This window comes from Siphateles boraxobius, unplaced genomic scaffold, assembly GCF_051911475.1.
Source record: "Siphateles boraxobius isolate OS27281-9 unplaced genomic scaffold, OSU_SipBor_1 41, whole genome shotgun sequence".
Classification (NCBI taxonomy): domain Eukaryota; kingdom Metazoa; phylum Chordata; class Actinopteri; order Cypriniformes; family Leuciscidae; genus Siphateles; species Siphateles boraxobius.
In genome coordinates, this window is record NW_027509042.1 from 34,785,281 (window position 1) to 34,805,375 (window position 20,095).

Sequence of the window (20,095 nt, forward strand, 5' to 3'; positions counted from 1 at the left end):
CTCAGCCTCATGTACCACAGAGAAGACGAAATTAAGGATCTCTCCTCAGAGATAACCCAGTAAAGAAACATTCATACAGAAATCAAGTACTGTACCCATGGGGCAGAAACAAGATTCAGAAGGCGTTCTCTGCACCAGGCAGAGAACAGCATATTTAGTCTTCTCGTGGAGGAAGCTATAGACTGGAGTATGGTCTCCACGACCTCGGTCGAGAGACCTGAATCTATGAGCTGGGCCCCCTCAGAGGCTGAGCCCACAGTATCCACAACTCCAGAGCTCCCAGGAGCAAAGATATCGGGAAAAGCGTATAGGTGTAGCGGCAACCACACCTATTACATCACATCCAGTCCAAGCGGAGCTGGATGCGTGAGGGAGAACCGCAAGGGCAATGCATTGTACAAGCGATGCGAAAGGTCGACTTGTAGTTTGACCGAAGTTCTCCCTAAGAAGCTCCACCACCTCGGGGTGAAGTCTCCATTCCCCGGGCAAAGCCCCTGCCTCAACAGGATATCTGCTCTGATATACGAGACCATCAGTGTGTTGTCCGGACCCTTCGCCGAGCAACCACTCATGATTGCCCCCGACTTGTGAGGGAAGCATCCGTCGATAGCATTATGCGTCGACAAGAAGTCCCCAACACTGGGCCTGGGCGAGGAACCAAGGTTCTTCCACATGACCGAGGCACGAAGGCATAGCCGCGTGACCTTGATCATGCGAAAACGGATTTCCCCTCGGAGAAAACCCCTTGGTCCTGAGCCACCACAGCAGGGGTCTCATGTACAGAAGGCCAAAAGTAACTATGTTGGACACAACTGCCATGAGCCCCAGCCAAAGACCTTTCACCGAGCGGCCACTCATGACCGCCCCCCATCCTGTGAGGGAAGCATCCGTCGATAGCGTGACGCGTCGACAAGAAGCCCCCAGCACTGGGCACTGGGCGAGGAACCAAGGTTTCTTCCACATTACCGAGGCACGAAGGCATAGCCGCGTGACCTTGATCATGCGAAAACGGATTTCCCCTCGGATTAAACCCCTTGGTCCCGAGCCACCACTGCAGGGGTCTCATGTACAGGAGGCCAAAAGTAACTACGTTGGACGCAACTACCATGAGCCCCAACAGTCTCAGAGACTGTTTTGCAGTGAGTGACTGACCTAGTTTTACATTCTTTACGGCTGTGAGAATCGCAGAAATACGTGCAGGAGACAGACGTGCTTGCATTGTTGTCGAATCCCATAATACACCTAGAAAAGTGGTCCTCTGAGCTGGGAGGAGTACACTCTTTTTGGTGTTGAGCCGCAACCCCAACCCCCTTATGTGGGACAGAACGACATCTCGATGTTGAACTGCCAAAAGCTCGGACTGAGCTAAAATCAACCAATCGTCGATATTATTTAATACGCGAATGCCCTGGAATCTCAGAGGAAACAGAGCTGCATCCACGCATATTGTAAAAGGTGCGGGGTGATAACCTAGGCCGAAAGAAAGAACCCGATACTGGTATGCTTCGCCCCTGAAAGCAAACCTCAGGAATCTCATGTGATGAGGATGGATAGATAAGTAAGCGTCCTTTAAGTCTATTGTGACAAACCAGTCCTCGGACTGAGTCTGTGACACAATCATATTTAGCGTAAGCATTATTTGCTTACTTTGAACTTAAGATTCTGAAACCTGCTGTTTAATTGACGCAGGTCTAGAGTAGGACGCAACCCCTCATCCTCTTTTGGAACAATGAAGTAATGGCAGTAAAACCCTGACTGTCTGCCGGGAGGAGGAACCCTTTCTACAGCTCCTTTTGCAGAAGTGTCAGTACTTCCTGCTCCATAACCAAAGCCTGCTCGGGGTCCACCACAGTGGGGAGGACCCCTAGAAATCTGGGCGGACAAGAACCGAATTCTGAACCCTTTTCTATAGTGTGCAGGACCCACCGAGAAATATGTGGCAGTAGTTTCCACGCTGCCAGAAATTCTACTAGGGGAACCAGTCTCTCAAGACTGGCCTCTGGATTTGGTTGAACAGTCACTACGGTGCCCTGAAGCGGCGAACCGGCAGGGAACAACCGAACTGACCGTTCTATGACCCTCCTCGGAGGATCGTATGGGAACGCTGACACCTCGGTGCCCTGAACGGCGAAGCGGCAAGGAACAACCGAACTGACAGCGCTGTGACCCCAGAGGGCGCCGAGGAGAAACGATTTCTCAAAACCGTCCCTGCCCCGGAGGAGCCCTCAGATGCCAGATAGCCTTGTTTTTACGACAGGGCTTCCTGTCTAAGCTTTATTAGAGATGACGACAGTCCTCAGACCTTGCCTACCTCTAAATAAGTTAGTTCCTACGACCCTCCTCGGAGGATCGTATGGGGGCGCTGACACCTCGGTGCCCTGAACGTCGAACCGTCAGGGAACAACCGAACTGCCAGCACTGCGACCCTCCTCAGAGAGTCGCACCCCAGAGGGCGCCGAGGAGAAACGATTTCTCAAAACCATCCCTACTCCGGAGGGGACCACCCTTTAGAAGCCTGATAGCCTCGGCGTCAGGGCTTCCTATTTGTCCGAGCTTTTTTAGAGATACAATAGTCCTCAGATCTTGCATATCTCTAACTGGCTAGACTGCTACCGCCACACAAGTCCCCCTCGATTGGGGAGGTCCCAAATGGCGATGCTCGTTTTGCACTCTGTGCTGCGAGGAGCTTAGTAGACCGAGACTGCTCCGCCCAGCAGTCTCAGGAACATTAGATTGGTGAGGAAGAAACCTCTGGAACGCCGCTGAATGGTTTATTTCTTAGTTTTTTGAAAGCGGAGCGTCCAGAAGAACAGACATAATTTTATCTTATTTTTCTTTATTTTTAAATCAAGAGTCGCCCCTCAGAGGACGCAGAGGAGAAACGATTTCTCGAAACCGTCCCTCCCCAGTATAGTAGAATATCCCCAATTCTCGAATAACGTCAGTGCTGACAACCTCACATTCATCCATGTCTTTATAATTCACCCACCAGCGCTGCCTAATAAAATTTTTCTTTATTTATTTAAGATGGCTGGTGGGTAACGTCGGGGTTAAAAATGATGACGCCGACTCGGGAGAGAGAAAGCTAGCAAGCGTCTCTTTAACCCGAGGAACTGTCATACCATAATACTTAATACCCATAGCATTACTATAGTTAGACGTTTGGGCATTAAACACATAAAATAGAAACCGGCTTATTCCACAATCTCGACACCTCAGTGTGTTGTGGAGATAGGGAAAAACGGCAGTCCCGACGAGGAGGATGAGATACAGAGTTTTTCTGTTTTTAGATATATTTCATCTAATAAACTCTCTTTTATCACTCTCATAATGTTCAGCTGGCCAGAAAATATTTAACTAGCAACAGCACTAGATAAACCTCCTTTTAAAGCTCCTCTTTATTCAACAGAGTTATGAGCTGACTTATTTATTCATTTATTGAAAACTCAAACATCTGTCTTTTTCTTAATATCTTTATTTGTTTTGTTCTCTTTTTTTAAACAAACCACTAACGATACCAATTCCTCGGAACTGGAATCGCCAGCACTGGATCTGGCAGATGAAAGCTGAGATAGGGCGGGGCCCGTCCCAAACCCCACTGTCAGATCCGTTCGCGAACCCCAAAATGCGAGTCGCCGCCGTGCATCGGCAACAGCGGGACCCACGTGGGGAGCGCGAACCGAACCGTCCTCCTCGAAGAACGCCCGGCGGGAGCGGAGCGTCCTCACGGACAGCTTCTCGCAATACTCACAGTCAGCCCACTCGAGAACTGACTGTGGCATGCTCCACTCCCAAATAGTACCAGAAAACTGATGTGTGTGTCCCCACCCGTGATATAACGTGGGCAGGGAACAACACGGAGCTGCTTGCTCTCTTTTGGCATAATATATATATATATATATATATATATATATATTGCAACTTGACAGACAACAATAAATATGACAAGGACAGAATACACAGATCGCTTGCTGAAGGCACAGAAGCTGTCGCGGTCTGTTTTCAGGTGTGCTTTATAGCTTCCTGGTCGATGACGTCCCCAAAATGCGTCATCGACGTCACCCACCTATGACGTCTAGCTCTTCCATTGGACTGATTATACACGTGCTTCACGACGCAATCACGCAGAGCGTTCCCACCGCGTCTCAACGCAGCTCGAGTTCCCTTGAAAGGGAACAAGACACACGTGGGAATGATTGCAGAACTAATCCACTAGAAAAACTACAAAGAACTACAAAACATGGCGAAGAACAGGAAGTAACATAAAAGTACAAACAAGACCAATGGAACACAGGCCAGGACCATGACTATTTTGTTAAATCTTTTTTATGAAATATTTTTACATTTTTTATGTATTTTAAATGTGTAGCTTACCCCATACACATATTTTTTTTAAAGAAACCATATGTATGCAATTTTGAATGTTTCTACTGAATTCTGTAGATCACTGACATAACATTTTGAAAATAACATTTGTATTATGCATAATGTTTATCAAGTGATCAAGGTTAAGTGGGTTAAGAGGTTTAAGTATTACAAATCATATATTGTTTTTTGATATCTGTTCAATTAATGTATACATGTTGTATAACATGATGCACTGCGTGGACAGTCACCTGAGAACTTAGATGGAGTTTCAGCATTAAACAAATTAACTAATTTGTCCTCTTCATTTTTGTTGTAGATGATGGACTATATTCTGAACACAGAATGGTACGCGCACGGTCTCTCTCTAAAATCAACTCTTCCATGGCTCCGCGCCAGATCTACCTGGACACTTCAGAGGAGGAAGATATGTTCCGTTACCCTGTCTACCAGCTGCCCCCGCGACGCCGCAGTCGAGCATCATCTCAGGAAAACATTCATCAGGGACCACCACCGGTATGATTAAGAGACTTTTAAGAGGAATTTTAAATATAGTTATTCTTAAAAGTGCATAAATGGTTTCAGATGCCATTGTAAAAAATGCACTATTCACAATTAGAGGAAGTATTCAATGTCAGGGAGGTTACTGAGACAAAATTAGTTGTTTTCAGCTGGACATGTGATTTCAACAAGGTGATTCCCATCAGGCTACTGATATGACCTGGTTCTTCACCTCATGTGGATATACATGATTTAAAACATACACTATCATTTAAAAGTTTGGAGTCAGTCAGTTTTTTTTTTTGGAGAAATTAATAATTTTTTTCAGAAAGGGCAAATATAATTGATTAAAAGAAGCAGTTAAGACTTTTACATTGTTAGAAATATTTATATTTCAAATAAATGCTGTTCTTTTGAACCTTCTATTCATCAAATAATCCTAAAAACAATGCATCCATGGTTTCACACAAAAAATATTAAGCAGCACAATCATTTACAGCTGTGATAATAATAAGAAATATTACTTGAGCACAAAATCAGCATATTGATTTCTTAAGGATCATGTGACACTAAAGACAGGAGTAATGGCTCCTGAAAATTCTGCTTTTGCCATTACAGGTGTTGTGATTTGGTTGTAGACAGCACTGAGCACAACGAAAGAAGATCCAAATGCAGTTTTATTGGAAGCACAATCCAAAGTTGTAGTCCATTAAACAGGCAGAAGATCAGAGCACCATAAATCAGTCCAGTCCAATCAAACAAACAAACCAATCCAGAGTGCAAGACAGGAAGGAGAAAACCAGGACACAGGCAGATAGATTTCAAAAACCAGGAACATAGAAAACAGGGGAAACACTTAGTAATGCGGTATAGACAAGACTTTGCCACAATACAAACAACTGTACAGGTATAAATAGGCAAATAGACTAAGAGAGGTGATGAGGAACAGCTTCACAAGATTACATTGATGACAAACAAAGCACTGTGGCAAATTGAGGACATGAAAGTGGAATGAGCAGTAAGAGTGCCCTCTGCTGGCGTTCAAGGGCACTCGCAGCTGGCGGGTGTGACAACAGGAATAAATTAGTTTTTGTAATATATTAAAATGGAAACCTGAATTTTAAATTGTAATAATGTTTCACAATTTTTTATCATTTATTTTTTTTACTGTATTTATGAGCATGAGACTTCTTTCAGAAACATTAAAAAATCTTACCGACCCTAAACTTTTGGACAGTAGCGTATCTTTTAAAAGTACTTTTTATTGCACCTTTTAACCAATTATTACTGTAGGTAAGATTGGTTTCAGTTACTTCCTGTTTGTCTGTATTTGTAGAAAGAATTATTTCAGATGTCACATAAAACAAGAAACGTCTCGTTACGTATGTAACCCTCGTTCCCTGAGTACGGAACGGAGACGTTACGTCGGATGACGACGAATGGGTTTCGCTTGGAACACCTATCGACTTCGAGTATTACAAAACGAGCCAATGGCAAAGAACTGCCATGGGTCTGCGGAATTTGCATAGCGTAACTCCGCCCCACCTCGTGGGTATAAAAGGAGGAAGCCGGCAACATGCAGATATGTTTCATCGCTGAGGAGCCAAGACTGGGCTCAGGCGATCCCCGCGGTACAGCGGAAAGTGGCAGGCAGACGTAACATCCCTTTCGTTGTCACTCCGAGTTACGACGGATGACGACGAATGGGGTTACCAGTCTAATCACGGCACCTTCTCGGCTGTCTTCCAGTGCCCTGCGTAAATCTGAGATCCTTGTCGTGAGACTGGCACGGACGAAGGACTCCTATTTAGCAGTGGAAATACACATGTGGGGGTCGCTCAGAGGAGGGACCATGCACACGGGAGGCACCTAGCCGACACACAGGCAATAGACACTGGCGCCGACGTCAGGAGTAAAGGAGGAGCTCAGGGCTTTCGGAGAAGCTCACCTGAGGAGAAATCGCACGTATCCAGTCCGTGGAGTGGAATGGCGAGCAAGCGAAGACACCTGAGCGGGTCCAGTACTAGCTAGTTGAAGCGAGTACATGAGAGGACACTGGCTCCACTCGGAGATTGTAGAATCTGGCGAATGTGTTAGGTGTCGCCCAGCCTGCAGCTCTGCAGATGTCTGTTAGCGAGGCGCCATGCGCTAGAGCCCAAGAGGACGCCACACTCCGGGTGGATTGGGCAGTCACACCAAGGGGGCACGGTCGACATTGCTGCTGGTATGCCAAAGCAATGGCGTCCACTATCCAGTGAGACAACCTTTGCTTGGAGAGAGCCTTTCCCTTCAGCTTCCCACCATAACAGACAAAGAGCTGGTCTGAGGTCCTGAAACACTGCGTTCTGTCTACATAGGTGCGGAGAGCGCGTACTGGACAGAGCAGTGCCAAGGCTGGGTCTGCCTCCTCCAGGGGCAGCGCTTGCAGGTTCACCACCTGGTCCCGGAAGGGAGTGGTAGGAACCTTGGGCACATATCCAGGCCGGGGTCTCAGGATCACGTGAGAGTAAGCCGGCCCGAATGCCAGGCACGCTTCGTCAACGGACAATGCGTGCAGGTCGCCTAACCTCTTGATGGAGGCCAGTGCAACCAGGAGTGCTGTCTTCATAGACACGAATTTAAGCTCGACTGATTGCAGGGGCTCAAATGGAGCACTCTTCAGGGCAGTTAGAACCACTGAGAGGTCCCAAGAGGGAACGAGAGGAGGGCGAGGCGGATTTAGTCTCCTCGCTCCTCTCAGGAACCTGATAAGTAGGTCGTGCTTCCCCACCGACTTACCTTCGATGAGGTCATGGAGTGCGGCAATGGCGGCAACATAGACCTTCAGGGTGGAGGGAGACATACTTCGCTCCAACCCCTGTTGAAGGAAGGAAAGCACAACGCTGATCGAGCATCTCCGGGGGTCTTCTCGGTGAGAAGAGCACCAGCTGACGAAGAGGTTCCACTTCAACGCATAGACGTGTCTCGTGGACGACGCCCTAGCGGAAGTGATGGTAGACACCACCGCTGGTGTTAGGGTACTCAAACCTGCCTCGTCCCATCCAGGAGCCACACGTGGAGGTTCCAGAGATCGGGACGAGGGTGCCATTGGGTGCCCCGTCCCTGAGAAAGAAGGTTCTTCCTCAGAGGAATCGGCCAGGGAGGTGCTGTCGCGAGGAGTAATAGTTCAGGGAACCAGGTCCGGTTGGGCCAGTAAGGGGCAACCAGAATGACCTGCTCCTCATCCTCCCTGACCTTGCGCAAGGTCTGTACAAGAAGGCTCACTGGGGGAAACACGTACTTGCGGCCCTGCGGCCAGCTGTGCGCCAGAGCATCCGATCCGAGCGTGCCCTCGGTCAGGGAATAAAACTGGGCGCAATGGGTCGAGTCGTGAGAGGCAAACAGATCTATCTGTGCGTCCCCGAACTGGTCCCAAATTAGCTGAACCGACTGGGGATGGAGTCGCCATTCTCCAGGGAGTGGCTGAAGCCGTGAGAGCTCGTTGGCTGCACAGTTCAGGACTCCAGGAATGAAAATGGCTCGAAGCGACCTCAGATGCTTCTGACTCCATAATAGGAGGTGGCGGGCGAGTTGCGACATACGGCGCGAGCGTAGACCACGTTGACGGTTGATGTACGCTACTGTGGCAGTATTGTCTGATCGGACTAGTACGTGTTGACCCCTGAGCAACGCCCGGAAGCGGTGCAGGGCAAGGCGTACTGCCAGCAACTCGAGGCAATAGACATGCCACACTGCTCAACACTACATGCGAGAACTGAGCTTCAGGAGCAACCTTGCTCAACACCTAAATGTGAAGAAATTCACTGAACTTCAGGAGCATTTCTGCTCAACACCTGGTGTGATAAATCTCACTGAATTTTTCAGGAGCATTTCTGCTCAACATGAGAGTGTGACAGCATGTCCATTGCGCATGGCGCCCCAGCGCCCTCGGAGGCATCTGTTGAGACAACAACATGCCGGGAAACTCGTTCCAGGGGCACTCGGACCCGGAGAAAACTGAGGTTCGACCACGGGGTGAGTACTGACGGCAGGTCGGAGTAACTGGTACTCAGAGGGTGCCGTGTTGCCATGCACACCTCGGGAATCGGTCGCAAAGCCAAAGCTGAAGTGGTCTCATATGAAGCAATCTGAGCGGCGTACCGTGGCTGCAGATGCCATATGCCCCAGGAGCCTCTGAAAAAACTTCAGTGGAACCGCACTTTTGCGCTTGATAGTCTCAGGCAAGTCAGCAATGGCTGAGTGGAGAAGGCGACCAAGTCCATACCGAGAAAAGAGCTCCTCTGCACGAGGCAAAGTTTACTCCTTTCCCAGTTGACCCGAAGGCCCAGACGAGCTAGGTGCCGGAGCACTGGGTCCCTGTATTCGCAAACCTGGTCTCAGGAGTGAGCTTAAGACAGCCAGTCACCGAGATAGTTCAGGATGCGAACCCCGTGCTCCCATGGAGGAACAAGGGATGCCTCAACAACCTTGTGAAGGCGCGAGGAGACAGGGCTAGGCCGAATGGGAGAACAGCGTACTGATATGCGCGCGCCCTGACAGCAAACCGTAGGTATGGTCTGAGTCGAAGGAGAACGGAGACATAAAAGTAGGCGTCCTTCAGGTCGATCACTGCAAACCAATCCTGTGGCCGCACACATCCAGAAATGCGTTTGGCCAGGAGCATCTTGAACGGCAGCCTGTGAAGGGAGCAGTTCGGATGCGTAGGTCCAGGGTTGGCCGTAACCCACCAGACTTCTCCGGGACAATGAGGTAGGGGCTGTAAACCCGGACCTCATTTTGGCTGGAGGGACAGTCTCAATCGCACCCTTCGCCAGTAGGGTAGCAACCTCCGCTCTCATGATAGGGCACAGCCATCGACCAAAGTGGAGCGGACTCCCCTGAAGCGGGGAGGAGACCGTGCGAACTGAATCGCATAGCCGAGCCGATGGTTCGCGCGACCCAGCGGAACAGATAGGGAAGCTCTAGGCAGGCTCCCAACTGTGCCAGCGGCGTAAAGAACCACAGACGGCCCCCCCGGTGGTGCAGCGAAGCGGAATGACCGGCCCAGACGTGGACGGCATAGCGGCCCGGTGTGGGGGCAAGGTCAAAACGGCACCCTGACAGAGGAGGCCAGGGAAGGACCAGCGTTTCACGGGGGCCTGCTCTGTCAGGGGTCTGGGGACAGGGGCGAAGCAGTCCGTGGACGGCACGCCGTGTCAACCACCTCTGGGACAGAGGGGGATGAGGAGAGCACGGCTTGTGGGCGGCGCTCTGTGTCGTCTGAGAACTCTGTATGCTCAGAGACGAGAGAGTCAGCTCTTTCTGAATAAGGATTCTTCCCCAGCCCTCCACCGGGGAAAGGAGTGGCCCTGCTACCAACTCCTGGAAAGAACTGAGTCTCATCTCTGAGCAGCCTATCTCAAAAGTGCCGCTTAACCTGGCGTTTAGCAGGGGGCGGGGCTGGAGAGGGCTGTGGCAGCCCCCCCTACGGTCTTCCAGAGCCAGGCCCGGGTGAACGGGCAGGGTTGGAACCTTGGGAGGGCGCCTTCGGCGGTGGGCAGACTGAGGGATCTGAGTGGACGGCGGGGCCATCGGGCAGAATAACCTCAATCTGCTCACGGACGGTTGAGAACTGTTGGGCAGAAGCACTCAACCGCACCGCCGAAGAGGCCGACCTGGGAGATGGGGGTGTCGAGCAGACGGGTCCGCCCGACATTGTGCACATCAGACCGGTCAGCCCAAGAATGGTGAACATCATCTGACTCCGAGAGCGTACGGCCACTTTCGTCGCTCGGAGAGCAAGGTCAGTGGCGGCGCGCAGCTCACTGAAGAACCTCGGGTCAGTCCCGCCCTCCTGCATGTCCATGAGCATCTGGGTCAGGTAGACCAGCAGAATGGTCATGGGATGCAGTGAGGCGGCAGCCTGTCCTGTGGCACTACAGGATTTCGCCACAGATTAGAGTAGACGAAAAGAACTACAGGCTTTGGACGGGTGCTTAGGATTGCGCCGGGAAGCACTCTGAGGACACAGTAGCATGGCAACAGAGCGTTCAACCGGGGGGACCCCAGTGTACCCATGGGCAACGGCCCCTGAGGGGATGAAAGGCGTATGAGACCAACGAGGGGACCCGTGATCTCATCATGCACGTCCGGTAGGAAAGATATTGGGGTTTGCCGTGGACGCGGGTCGGCGGCCTCACCCAAAAAACAATCGTCCCGGGAAAGCATGGCTGTCATCTCCGGATCAGACTCAGGCACAGCCGTATGCACACCAGAGGGTGGCAGCTGTGACGAGTCGTCATTTCCAGAAGAATCAAGCCCACCTAGTGATGCTGTTACAGACACAGCATCATCCTCTGTATCTTCAAATGAAAACACACAGGCCACCCGAGGGTAGACTCGTGGAATCATCAGTTTGCTAGCGGGCACCGTCATTAAAGAGGGGGGCTGGGGTCGCAGACACAGAGTCGGCGCCTAATTCCAGACCAACACCCTCAGGTCACCCTGGCCACCAGCCGAAGATCGGGGGGTGGATGAGGGGACTTTCACTCTTGCGAGTTCACCGAGTCTCGACCTATATATGACACGATGATCACGTTCCCAGCGAGAACATGAGTAACCCACGAGCGCTGTTCAAGCATGATCAAAGCCCAAACACACCAGACAGCGCTCGTGCCCATCAGAGTCCAATACCAGTCCGCTGCAACCAGAAATGCACGGGCGAGCCGTCTTTGAAAAGACGTGCCGCGTGCGAGCTCTTTTATGAGAGGAGAAAAAAACTCCGCGTTGTTAAAGCGCACAGGGAGACACACACACACTGGCAGATCACTGCACAGATCAGCAGGCACTGTGAGCTCGCTGCAGATCGCCGTCACACCAACACCGGAGAGAGAAGCTCGTCTCGTAGAGCGAAGTCAGAGATGACTGTGGAGTGGAGAAATACTCTTGGCTCCGAAGCGAAAACATTTCTGCATGTTGCCAGCTTCCCCCTTTTATACCCACGAGGTGGGGCGGAGTTACGCTATGCAAATTCCGCAGACCCATGGCATTTCTTTGCCATTGGCTCGTTTTGTAATACTCAAAGTCGATAGGTGTTCGAAGCGGAACCCCATTCGTCGTAATCCGACGTAACTCGGAGTGACAACGAAAGGGAACTGTGCTTCCTATTTAAGCTGAGTAAGACAAAAGTATGGTTAGGAGTGACTACCTTGTTCAAATAATCATTTGCTCAATCTGCATATTAAAGTCAACTTAACCTTGATTTTTTCCCCCTTTATTTCACATGTTGCTGTGAGGTAGATTAATGAACTGAGCAAGAGAATGTCTGCCATTGAGAGTCTTTTGAATCGACTGGAAGAGAAAATTACTTTGCCTTCTGATCAGGTATGAATAAAGTCTCAAAACAGAAATGTAGCTCCAGTACTTCTTATTAAAGGTTTCATATAGGTCCATATCTCATGATTTGAATAAAAACTACTCACTTTGCATGTCTGTAGCCTGTTCAGCCCACAGCAGGGCAGATGGACGAGGAGAAGCTTAGACGAAAACTAGATGAGCTGTTGAGCGACAAGGCACTTTCCTCTGATGAAGACGAGCCGAAGAGACCTCCTAAGTCCAAAAGGTCCGCTGTGAGGGGGGACCAGGCACCGATGGCCCCTGTGTCCCAAGAACCCTTGAGCTCCTCCAGTGATGAAATGCCCACTGAAGCACAAAAGGTGAGTACACAGACAACACACATATCCATAGAGTGCAAACATCTATGGAAGATGCTGTATTTGTCCAAGGTAAGGTTTTCCTGAGAAGCATCTCTGATTAAAAAAAATCTTACAATAATATTTTTTTTATAGAACAGCTAATGCAGATTCAAATGTCTCATTATAAGACCCTTTGGTGGAATACCAGATGGTATTAAAAGTCACAACTTTCAATAGGTTTCCCATATGATCGGTAACATTTTGTAGAATGCTCGGGAAAAAAAAAAGAAGAAATTTCTGTCATCACCCTCATGTAATTTCCAACCCATAAGGCTTTGGTTAATCTCCTTAAAGCAAATTAAGATATTTTTAATGAAACCTGAGATGTTTCGGTCTCTCCATTGAAAGTCCTGGTTACCTAAACTTAGAGGATCCAAAAAGCTCACAATGCACCGTAAAAGGAATCCATATAAATTGAGCAGTTCAATCCAAGTCTTGTTAATTGCTTTACATGATGAAGGGTTGGTTACCTGGACTTTCATCGGAGGGACAGAAACCTTTCAGGTCTTATGGGTTTGGAACAACATGATTTAACTATCTCCTAATAATTTTAAAATACTGAGTTTAGCTCTAGCATTTTTATTAGTATAGCCAAAGAAACATCTGAAAGACATTCATAGTTCCCCTGAGTTATTTTAATAAATAATCCGTATCTTATCCAAAGACCATACGACACTTATGCTTCGTTTAGCTATAATCTCAACAATGCTGACACCATACAGTAATTTTTTAGGGTTTTAATGCTGATGAGGCTTCTCTCCTCTCGGTTAATTACTGTTCCCTCTACATGGCTTTCAGAGATCCACCGCGGCAGCCCTATGCGACATCACAACTGAGATTCTAAGAACAATTAATGCCACTGAAAGTGCTATGAACGAGTTGGCCCACTCAAATCCTAATGACAGACTTCAGTTAGCGGGCACAGATGTTAAGCATGCTGATGATGCGTACAGGGAACTTGAGGAAAATGTAAGCTTATCCCTCTTATAGATACTGTTATGTTTGTTTGAAGGAGAGAGGTTAGACTCTTCGACCAATCGGTTTTACATCACTAGATTTGTTAAGATTTGTTCAGAACTGAATTTTGCTGTAGTTTTTCTTTCTCTCTTTGTTACTGCAGGTGTACATGACTGCAGGGAAGTCCTTTGATATGGCAAAAAAGTTGCAAATGATTGAACAGAATGCCAACAATCACTACAGCGCACCACTTATTGATTCCGAACTCTCCGAACTGGAGGACCAGGTTTCTTTGGCAGCCACTAAAGTTCAGAGCACAGAAAGTGAGGTGAGCAACATTCCAAAAGATCTATCTATCTATCTATCTATCTATCTATCTATCTATCTATCTATCTATCTATCTATCTATCTATCTATCTATCTATCATATGTCCGTCTGTTTGTCTATTTATCTGTATGTAGATATTAATTATGTATTAATCTATCAGGTCTCAGACATTGAGAACAAGATAGCTGCTCTAAGTGCTAAAGGATTATCAATTGATAAAGCCAAGAAAAAGGTGAACTGATAAAAAAAGAACCTTGGTAAAATTTTACTTTTAAACAAATTTTCTTGCAGATTTGCAACTAATTAGATGTTTTTGTTAATATTTTATTTCAGGCACTGAGTATACAACAAAAAAGGAAGTTTTCCCAAGACATTCCTTCAAACAGAGTACACTTCTGAGTGTATACAGGACATTGCTTTAACTTCTCTGCATTAATCAGCCCTTAATCCATCAGTACATTTGCCTCTTATATCTATAATGTACATGCATTCAGTCCAGAGGATGGATCACTTACTTGGAATAACATTTCTCTTATACACAAATGTAATTTAGACCACTGTCAATGAGGCTATCACATATTGCTAATGACATGCCCTATGTGAAGATATCTGTGTCCATATTACTCTGTAATATCATGACTTATCGAATATCCATCTGATCTTGACTTGGCACTATCAACTTTGTGTCTCTTGTGTATATGATCAGGTGACTCGATTAAACCCCAATTTTAACCAAAATCATTATTAGTTAAAATAAGGAATTTTTTTTAAAGACAAAAGATGTGAAGTATCCATGCCAAGAAAAATAGGAATAATTGCTATTGCTTTTCCTTGCTTGCTTTGTTCCACAAATTGCCTTTACAACTTTGAGATTTCAATAATAAAGGAAGGTATTCCAAAAAAATTTTTTTCTTTATTGCATTATTGGTCTTTTTTGAGATAGGCCTACACTAAACCTGTCACTTTATCTTTAAGTTATACATGTTGATTCATAAGAAATGTAGGCTTAACCTGGAAATTAATTGTAAAATGGAACATGTTTATTTTGTTTTCCTTGCTTGAAGAAAAACAGATATTAAATCATCCTCAACTGGTTTTCTATAGTCTTAGTTCCAGCTTGTTCATGCTGGTCTGTTGACTAGTTTTGAAAGCATTTGGGTTAAACAACAGCTTTGACCATCTTACAGCAGTTAAGGCCCTTCTAAAAACAGCTTATGCTTCATTTTGTTAAGCACGACGAAAGCTATCCATTAGCATTCTCATACAATCTCTCATTCAATTACCTTCACTAGATACTATCCTGAGCGAAAGTGAAAAGCAGCAGACAAGGAAAAGCTCGTTTCATACAGACAGGCTTGATTACGAGCAGGCACAGGGATCATTGTCGAATGCTACCGAGCCAAAGCTTGTGTCCATTGTTGAGTGTGCTGCCCTCTAGTGGACATTTAAAGAAAGCTTTTTTTCAATCGCTTTGGATCAATTCTCAAATGAGACTTTTTTCCTCTCTCTCTCAAAACAGATATCTGAACAATTAGTTTCTTGTTCACATCAGATTTGAATTTCTTATTGATTTAAGCAAAGCACATGCAGTTTGTATGGAGTTTGCTGACAGCACAATCACCACCATTTAATTTTTTTTTTTTTTATTGAACAATTAGTTTACAAACGAAATAGGGAACAATACAATGCCTATTACAAAATATACACTTTTCCTTTCATATGTCCATCCTAAATGTCCACCTCTGTATATATATCTCATACAATAACATCAAAGAAAACAACATTCAATAATCATTGTAGAGAGGGTGCAAGGAAAAATAAATAAATAAATAAGGGTTAAATCTTACCAAACTTAAAAGGAAAGAGACTCATACATTGATTTATACAGTTCTCCAAGGGTTTGATTTTCTTTGGATAAGTGTTTTAAAGATTCTAAGTATTTTTTGCATTCATTTTTAAAGTAATTTAAAGAGGGTTTACTGTTATTCCACTTACTTTTGTGTATATGGTATTTACCCATTGTAATAATAATATTCAAAGTGTATGACAACTCTTTTGAAAGACAATCAGCATAAATCAAAACCTGAAACAATTTTAGTGATGGAATAGCATCGTTGATATCAATATTTAACCAACTGAAAAGATCCTGCCAGTTTTTCAATATTATTGGGCAAGAATAAAATAAATGATCAATGGTTTCAAGCTCTACTAAACAAAAAACACAAGGATCTAATTCAAAACGTAATCTTTTAAAAAAAAACCTCAGCAGCGGGATACACATTACTAATAATCCTAAACTGCATATTCTTCATTTTCGTTTGGCCATTTAAGGTAATTACAGAATTTGTTTTTAAAAGTTTCATTTTCAAATTGTTCAAATTTTGAAGTTTTATCATAATCTGGAAATAACTTACATTTTAATACATTCCCTATCACTTTATTATTACACTTTTTGTCTCCAATATATACTTCTCCAATCTTTAACTCGGGCAGTTTAACCGATACCTTTGAATAAGAAGAGTAAGAGTGCTTTGAATTAGTTGTTTTAAAGCAAGATGAATGGCTTTGCACAATGTATTATATTCTCTAAATGAACATTTTATCTCAAATTTCTCCATGAATGCATTATGTTGAATAATTAGACCTGTTTCATCTAAAAGATCAACAACATGTAAAACATTTTTCCCATACCACTCTTTTTTGAATACGGTCTTTCGTAATGATTCTGTTATTCCATAATGTAGAGCAATGTGGTGAAACATTTTGAGGGAATATCAATTTCCAGTAGTACAGAATCTGTTTGTGGAATTTTGAAAGCTTAATTGGCAATTTGGTAACCTCAAAAGCACATTTCAGCAAAATCACCACCATTTTTGAACATGGAGGAACATCACAACTCAACACAAAAATTATTGTAATGGAAGAGCAATAGGAAGATATGTAACTAAGAAGATATGTACTGTATGCGTTAGAGAAAGACATAATAGAGTGTGTAAAAATGAACAAGCAACTGAGAATGCTCAGTTGACGTAACCCATTGCAAAAAAAGAACTGTAAAAAATACAAATTTTCATTTTCTTTTATAGTGTACTATGTGTTGACTTTTCCCAGTCAATTTTTACATATACTCTCTGAATCATTTGCACAGACAAAACTGGCATTCTTGTACAGTATAGAAAGCAGTTAGAGTCAACAAAAGAAAAAAAAACATGAAATTTGTATATAACAAATATTTCCATGGTGAAAAAAAACATCTAAACATTTTGCCCAGTGTGGCTCATACAATGACATAAACACATGTTGGTGGCATTGGGCAATTTACTGATACAATAACTAAGTTCTGATGTTCCAGCAAACAGTTGTGACAATTGAGCTTACAGTTTAGAGAATGCTAAGACTGTTTTGAAAAAATGTGCCAAAACTATTGAGGAAAAACTGTCATTCTAAACTGCAAATAACCTTGCAATTGTATTTGGGTATATTGTTTTTTTCCTGTGATTGGATTGACCAGATTTATATACTGTATAAGCCCTATGGGGGGAGTTAGCAGATTCCTTTATTTAGTTAATAAAGTTAAAGCATAGAAAATAAGTAAATTATATGTTTGAAATTCAAAAAATATCACATACAGTCAGATATAATCTGTCTAATAAAGCCTCTTCTAATCTAACTGCCCTAGTAAAAAAAAAAGAGTATACTTTATTGTAGGCTATTTGAAATATATTCCCTTTTTCAATAGTACATAGCAAATATACTAACACAAATTGTACTATCTTTAAATATATTAAAAGTATATTAGCAACACGCTTTTACCTATTTTTACAATACAAATTTTAACACTTTAAAATAATTGTACTTTAGTATATTTTCTAAAAAATGTATTTTAGAAAAATATATTTGGATATTTTATTTTTAAAATATAATATTAAGAGTGAGAGAGTAAGAGTAAGTTTATTTTTTAAAGGTGCAGTGTGTGATTTTTAGCGACATCTAGCGGTTCGGTTGCGAGTTTACTCTAAGGGCTCAGACAACTGCTCACCCCTCCCTTTCGAAGAAGCTACCGTGGCGAAAACGGGACAAACATCGTCGTCTGAGACGGCTGAGAATAGCCAGAGTAAACCAAGTTTCTGTACCACAGTCCATTATTAACTAGTGATGGGCAGATCGAGGCTTCGTGAAGCAATGAAACAGTCGAAGCAAATGTGCCATTTTGTTTCGAGGCTTCGAATCAATCCGAAACCCGTCTCCACGGTGACACCTAGTGGTCACTTGCAGGTGTTGATCTGAAACAACCTTTACAAAGAGCTAAAAAAAAAATGTGTTGGTTTTTTTTTATTATTATTGTATTTTTGTAACATATGAAGCTTGTAACCTGTAGTCTCTTCACATTGCATAATGTGATTTTGGTCATGAAAAATGAATATTAATAAAAATAAATCAAGCCACAATGTCTCCCTTTCTTATAGATTTTTATTCAAAAATATTAATTTCTCTGCTGTTGAAGGACTCAGCCTACTTCTTTTTTTTACAGATAATTTCTCCAGCCTTTGAAAAAATTCTCTCACAAGGGACACTTGTTGCTGGCATACAAAGATATTTTTTAGCTAGGACATACAAATGAGGAAAGATTACTGCTCTCTCTTTCCAGTAAGTTAGAGGATCATGAGTTCTGGGCAAAAACGCATCGCTGGGGTATTTTTTCACTTCCACTGTGGCATCAGCTGTAGGATTGTGTATCATCTGGGTCTCACGGATACGATTGTCAAAATGTTCCCATAAACTGTCTTGTGTTTCAACTGGTGTTGATGATGATGGGCGATGTTGACATTTGTGGTTCTGAATTAAAAGAAAACGGCAATTAGTAACAAATCATAAACTGACAACACATATGAAGTATAAATTTCATGAATCACATTACATAAGATAACATAGACTGAAACTCACCAGGAGTTGTGTTTGAACGCATCAGTGAAGCACACTCCAGTGTGATGTGCTTTTCAGCATCCAGGGCTTTGGCAGGATTTCCAAAAGCCACATTTTTAAACCTTGGGTCCAGCAGTGTAGCCAGTGCCAAGGCTCTAAAAGTCTCGTACCCTCCACATCTGGAGTGCAGACCTTCTTGTAGATGTGAGCCTATGAGCCAACACAAGAGAAAACCATATTAATTAAAATAATGACAACAATATGAGAGTTATGGCCAATTACACGTATGGTCATAGTGTCCTACCTAATTGTACAGTTGATTCCTGCGTTGCATTTCCTTTTTTCTGTGCAAGCTTGTGCTGCAACATCCTGTACAATGGTATGAGCTTTGAAGCAGACACTCTCTGTTCCTCTGACATCTCTGTTGTTGCTAGTTTGAATGGTTGAAGAAGTGTCAATGACTGTTGAATAATGTCATACTCAAGACTTGTCAGGGGAGCAGTATCACTGTTTAAATTGGCAAGTGCAGCACCCACTGGCTCACGTTGCTCATACAAGCGTTGTAGCATGTCGAATGTGCTGTTCCATCTCGTTTCAACCTCCTGTATCATTTTCAGACTTGGTCTGCCCATCAAGCTCTGCATCTCCACAAGCTTGTCCTTTGCTTTGCAGCTGGATCTGAACAACCCCACTATCTTTCTGGCTTTCTGGCGAATTTCATTGATGACTGGGGTTTGATCCAGGGCCTTTTTCACTATCAAATTCAAATTATGAGCAAAACATGGGACATGGCGAAGGTTGAGTAGCTGGGCACTTAGGATCATGTTGGATGCATTGTCAGTCACCATGCAGTGAACTTTGGAGGTTATTCCCCACTCAGCCATTAGCAAGGCTTTAGCCTCCATGAGATGCTGGGCTGTGTGGGTTTGGTAAAACCTCCTTACACCCAGTAAAACAGTTGCCATTGTTGCCTCTGGTGTTATGTAATGGCATGTTACACCAAGATATCCATCCATATTAATGGAAGACCACATGTCAGCCGTAAGGCTAACAAATTCCGCCTTTTGTAGGTCCTCCATTGTCTTCTCCTTGGTTGTGTTGTACCTTTCGCTGACCATTGTTTTAAGCACCTTCCGGGATGGGAGGACATAGCTTGGATCAAGCTTGTTCACAAAGGCCCTGAAACCCTCATCCTCCACGATGGTGAAGGGCTGCAGATCCTTCACCACCATGTTCAGAAGAGCCTCATCCAATTCCCTCTGTCTGCCTTTTAAAAGAGAAGATAAAA

The 20,095-nt window shown here is 44.6% G+C and overlaps 2 protein-coding genes across 3 annotated transcripts in view; one reads left to right on the forward strand and one right to left on the reverse strand.

The window, feature by feature from the left end:
- Positions 1-14,788, forward strand: part of mlpha (melanophilin a) — a 36,919-nt gene extending 22,131 nt beyond the window's left edge. The window contains exons 9-15 of one of the 2 annotated variants that reach the window (XM_077199174.1): positions 4,685-4,881; positions 12,145-12,228; positions 12,342-12,560; positions 13,398-13,568; positions 13,720-13,884; positions 14,045-14,116; positions 14,218-14,788. In XM_077199174.1, coding sequence (XP_077055289.1) covers positions 4,685-4,881; positions 12,145-12,228; positions 12,342-12,560; positions 13,398-13,568; positions 13,720-13,884; positions 14,045-14,116; positions 14,218-14,283 — 974 coding nt within the window. In that variant the 3' untranslated portion in view covers positions 14,284-14,788. The remainder of the gene's footprint in view (positions 1-4,684; positions 4,882-12,144; positions 12,229-12,341; positions 12,561-13,397; positions 13,569-13,719; positions 13,885-14,044; positions 14,117-14,217) is intronic. The other variant, XM_077199175.1, reaches the window with a different exon arrangement.
- Positions 14,789-18,336: 3,548 nt separating this feature from the next.
- On the reverse strand, positions 18,337-19,227 carry LOC143707272 (uncharacterized). The gene is made up of 3 exons (XM_077199980.1): positions 19,112-19,227; positions 18,829-19,017; positions 18,337-18,720 (listed from the first exon to the last, which is right to left on the reverse strand). Exons 1-3 carry the CDS (start codon positions 19,224-19,226, stop codon positions 18,677-18,679), a joined length of 348 nt encoding a protein of 115 aa, XP_077056095.1. The 5' UTR covers position 19,227; the 3' UTR covers positions 18,337-18,676.
- Between the last annotated feature and the right edge of the window lie 868 nt (positions 19,228-20,095).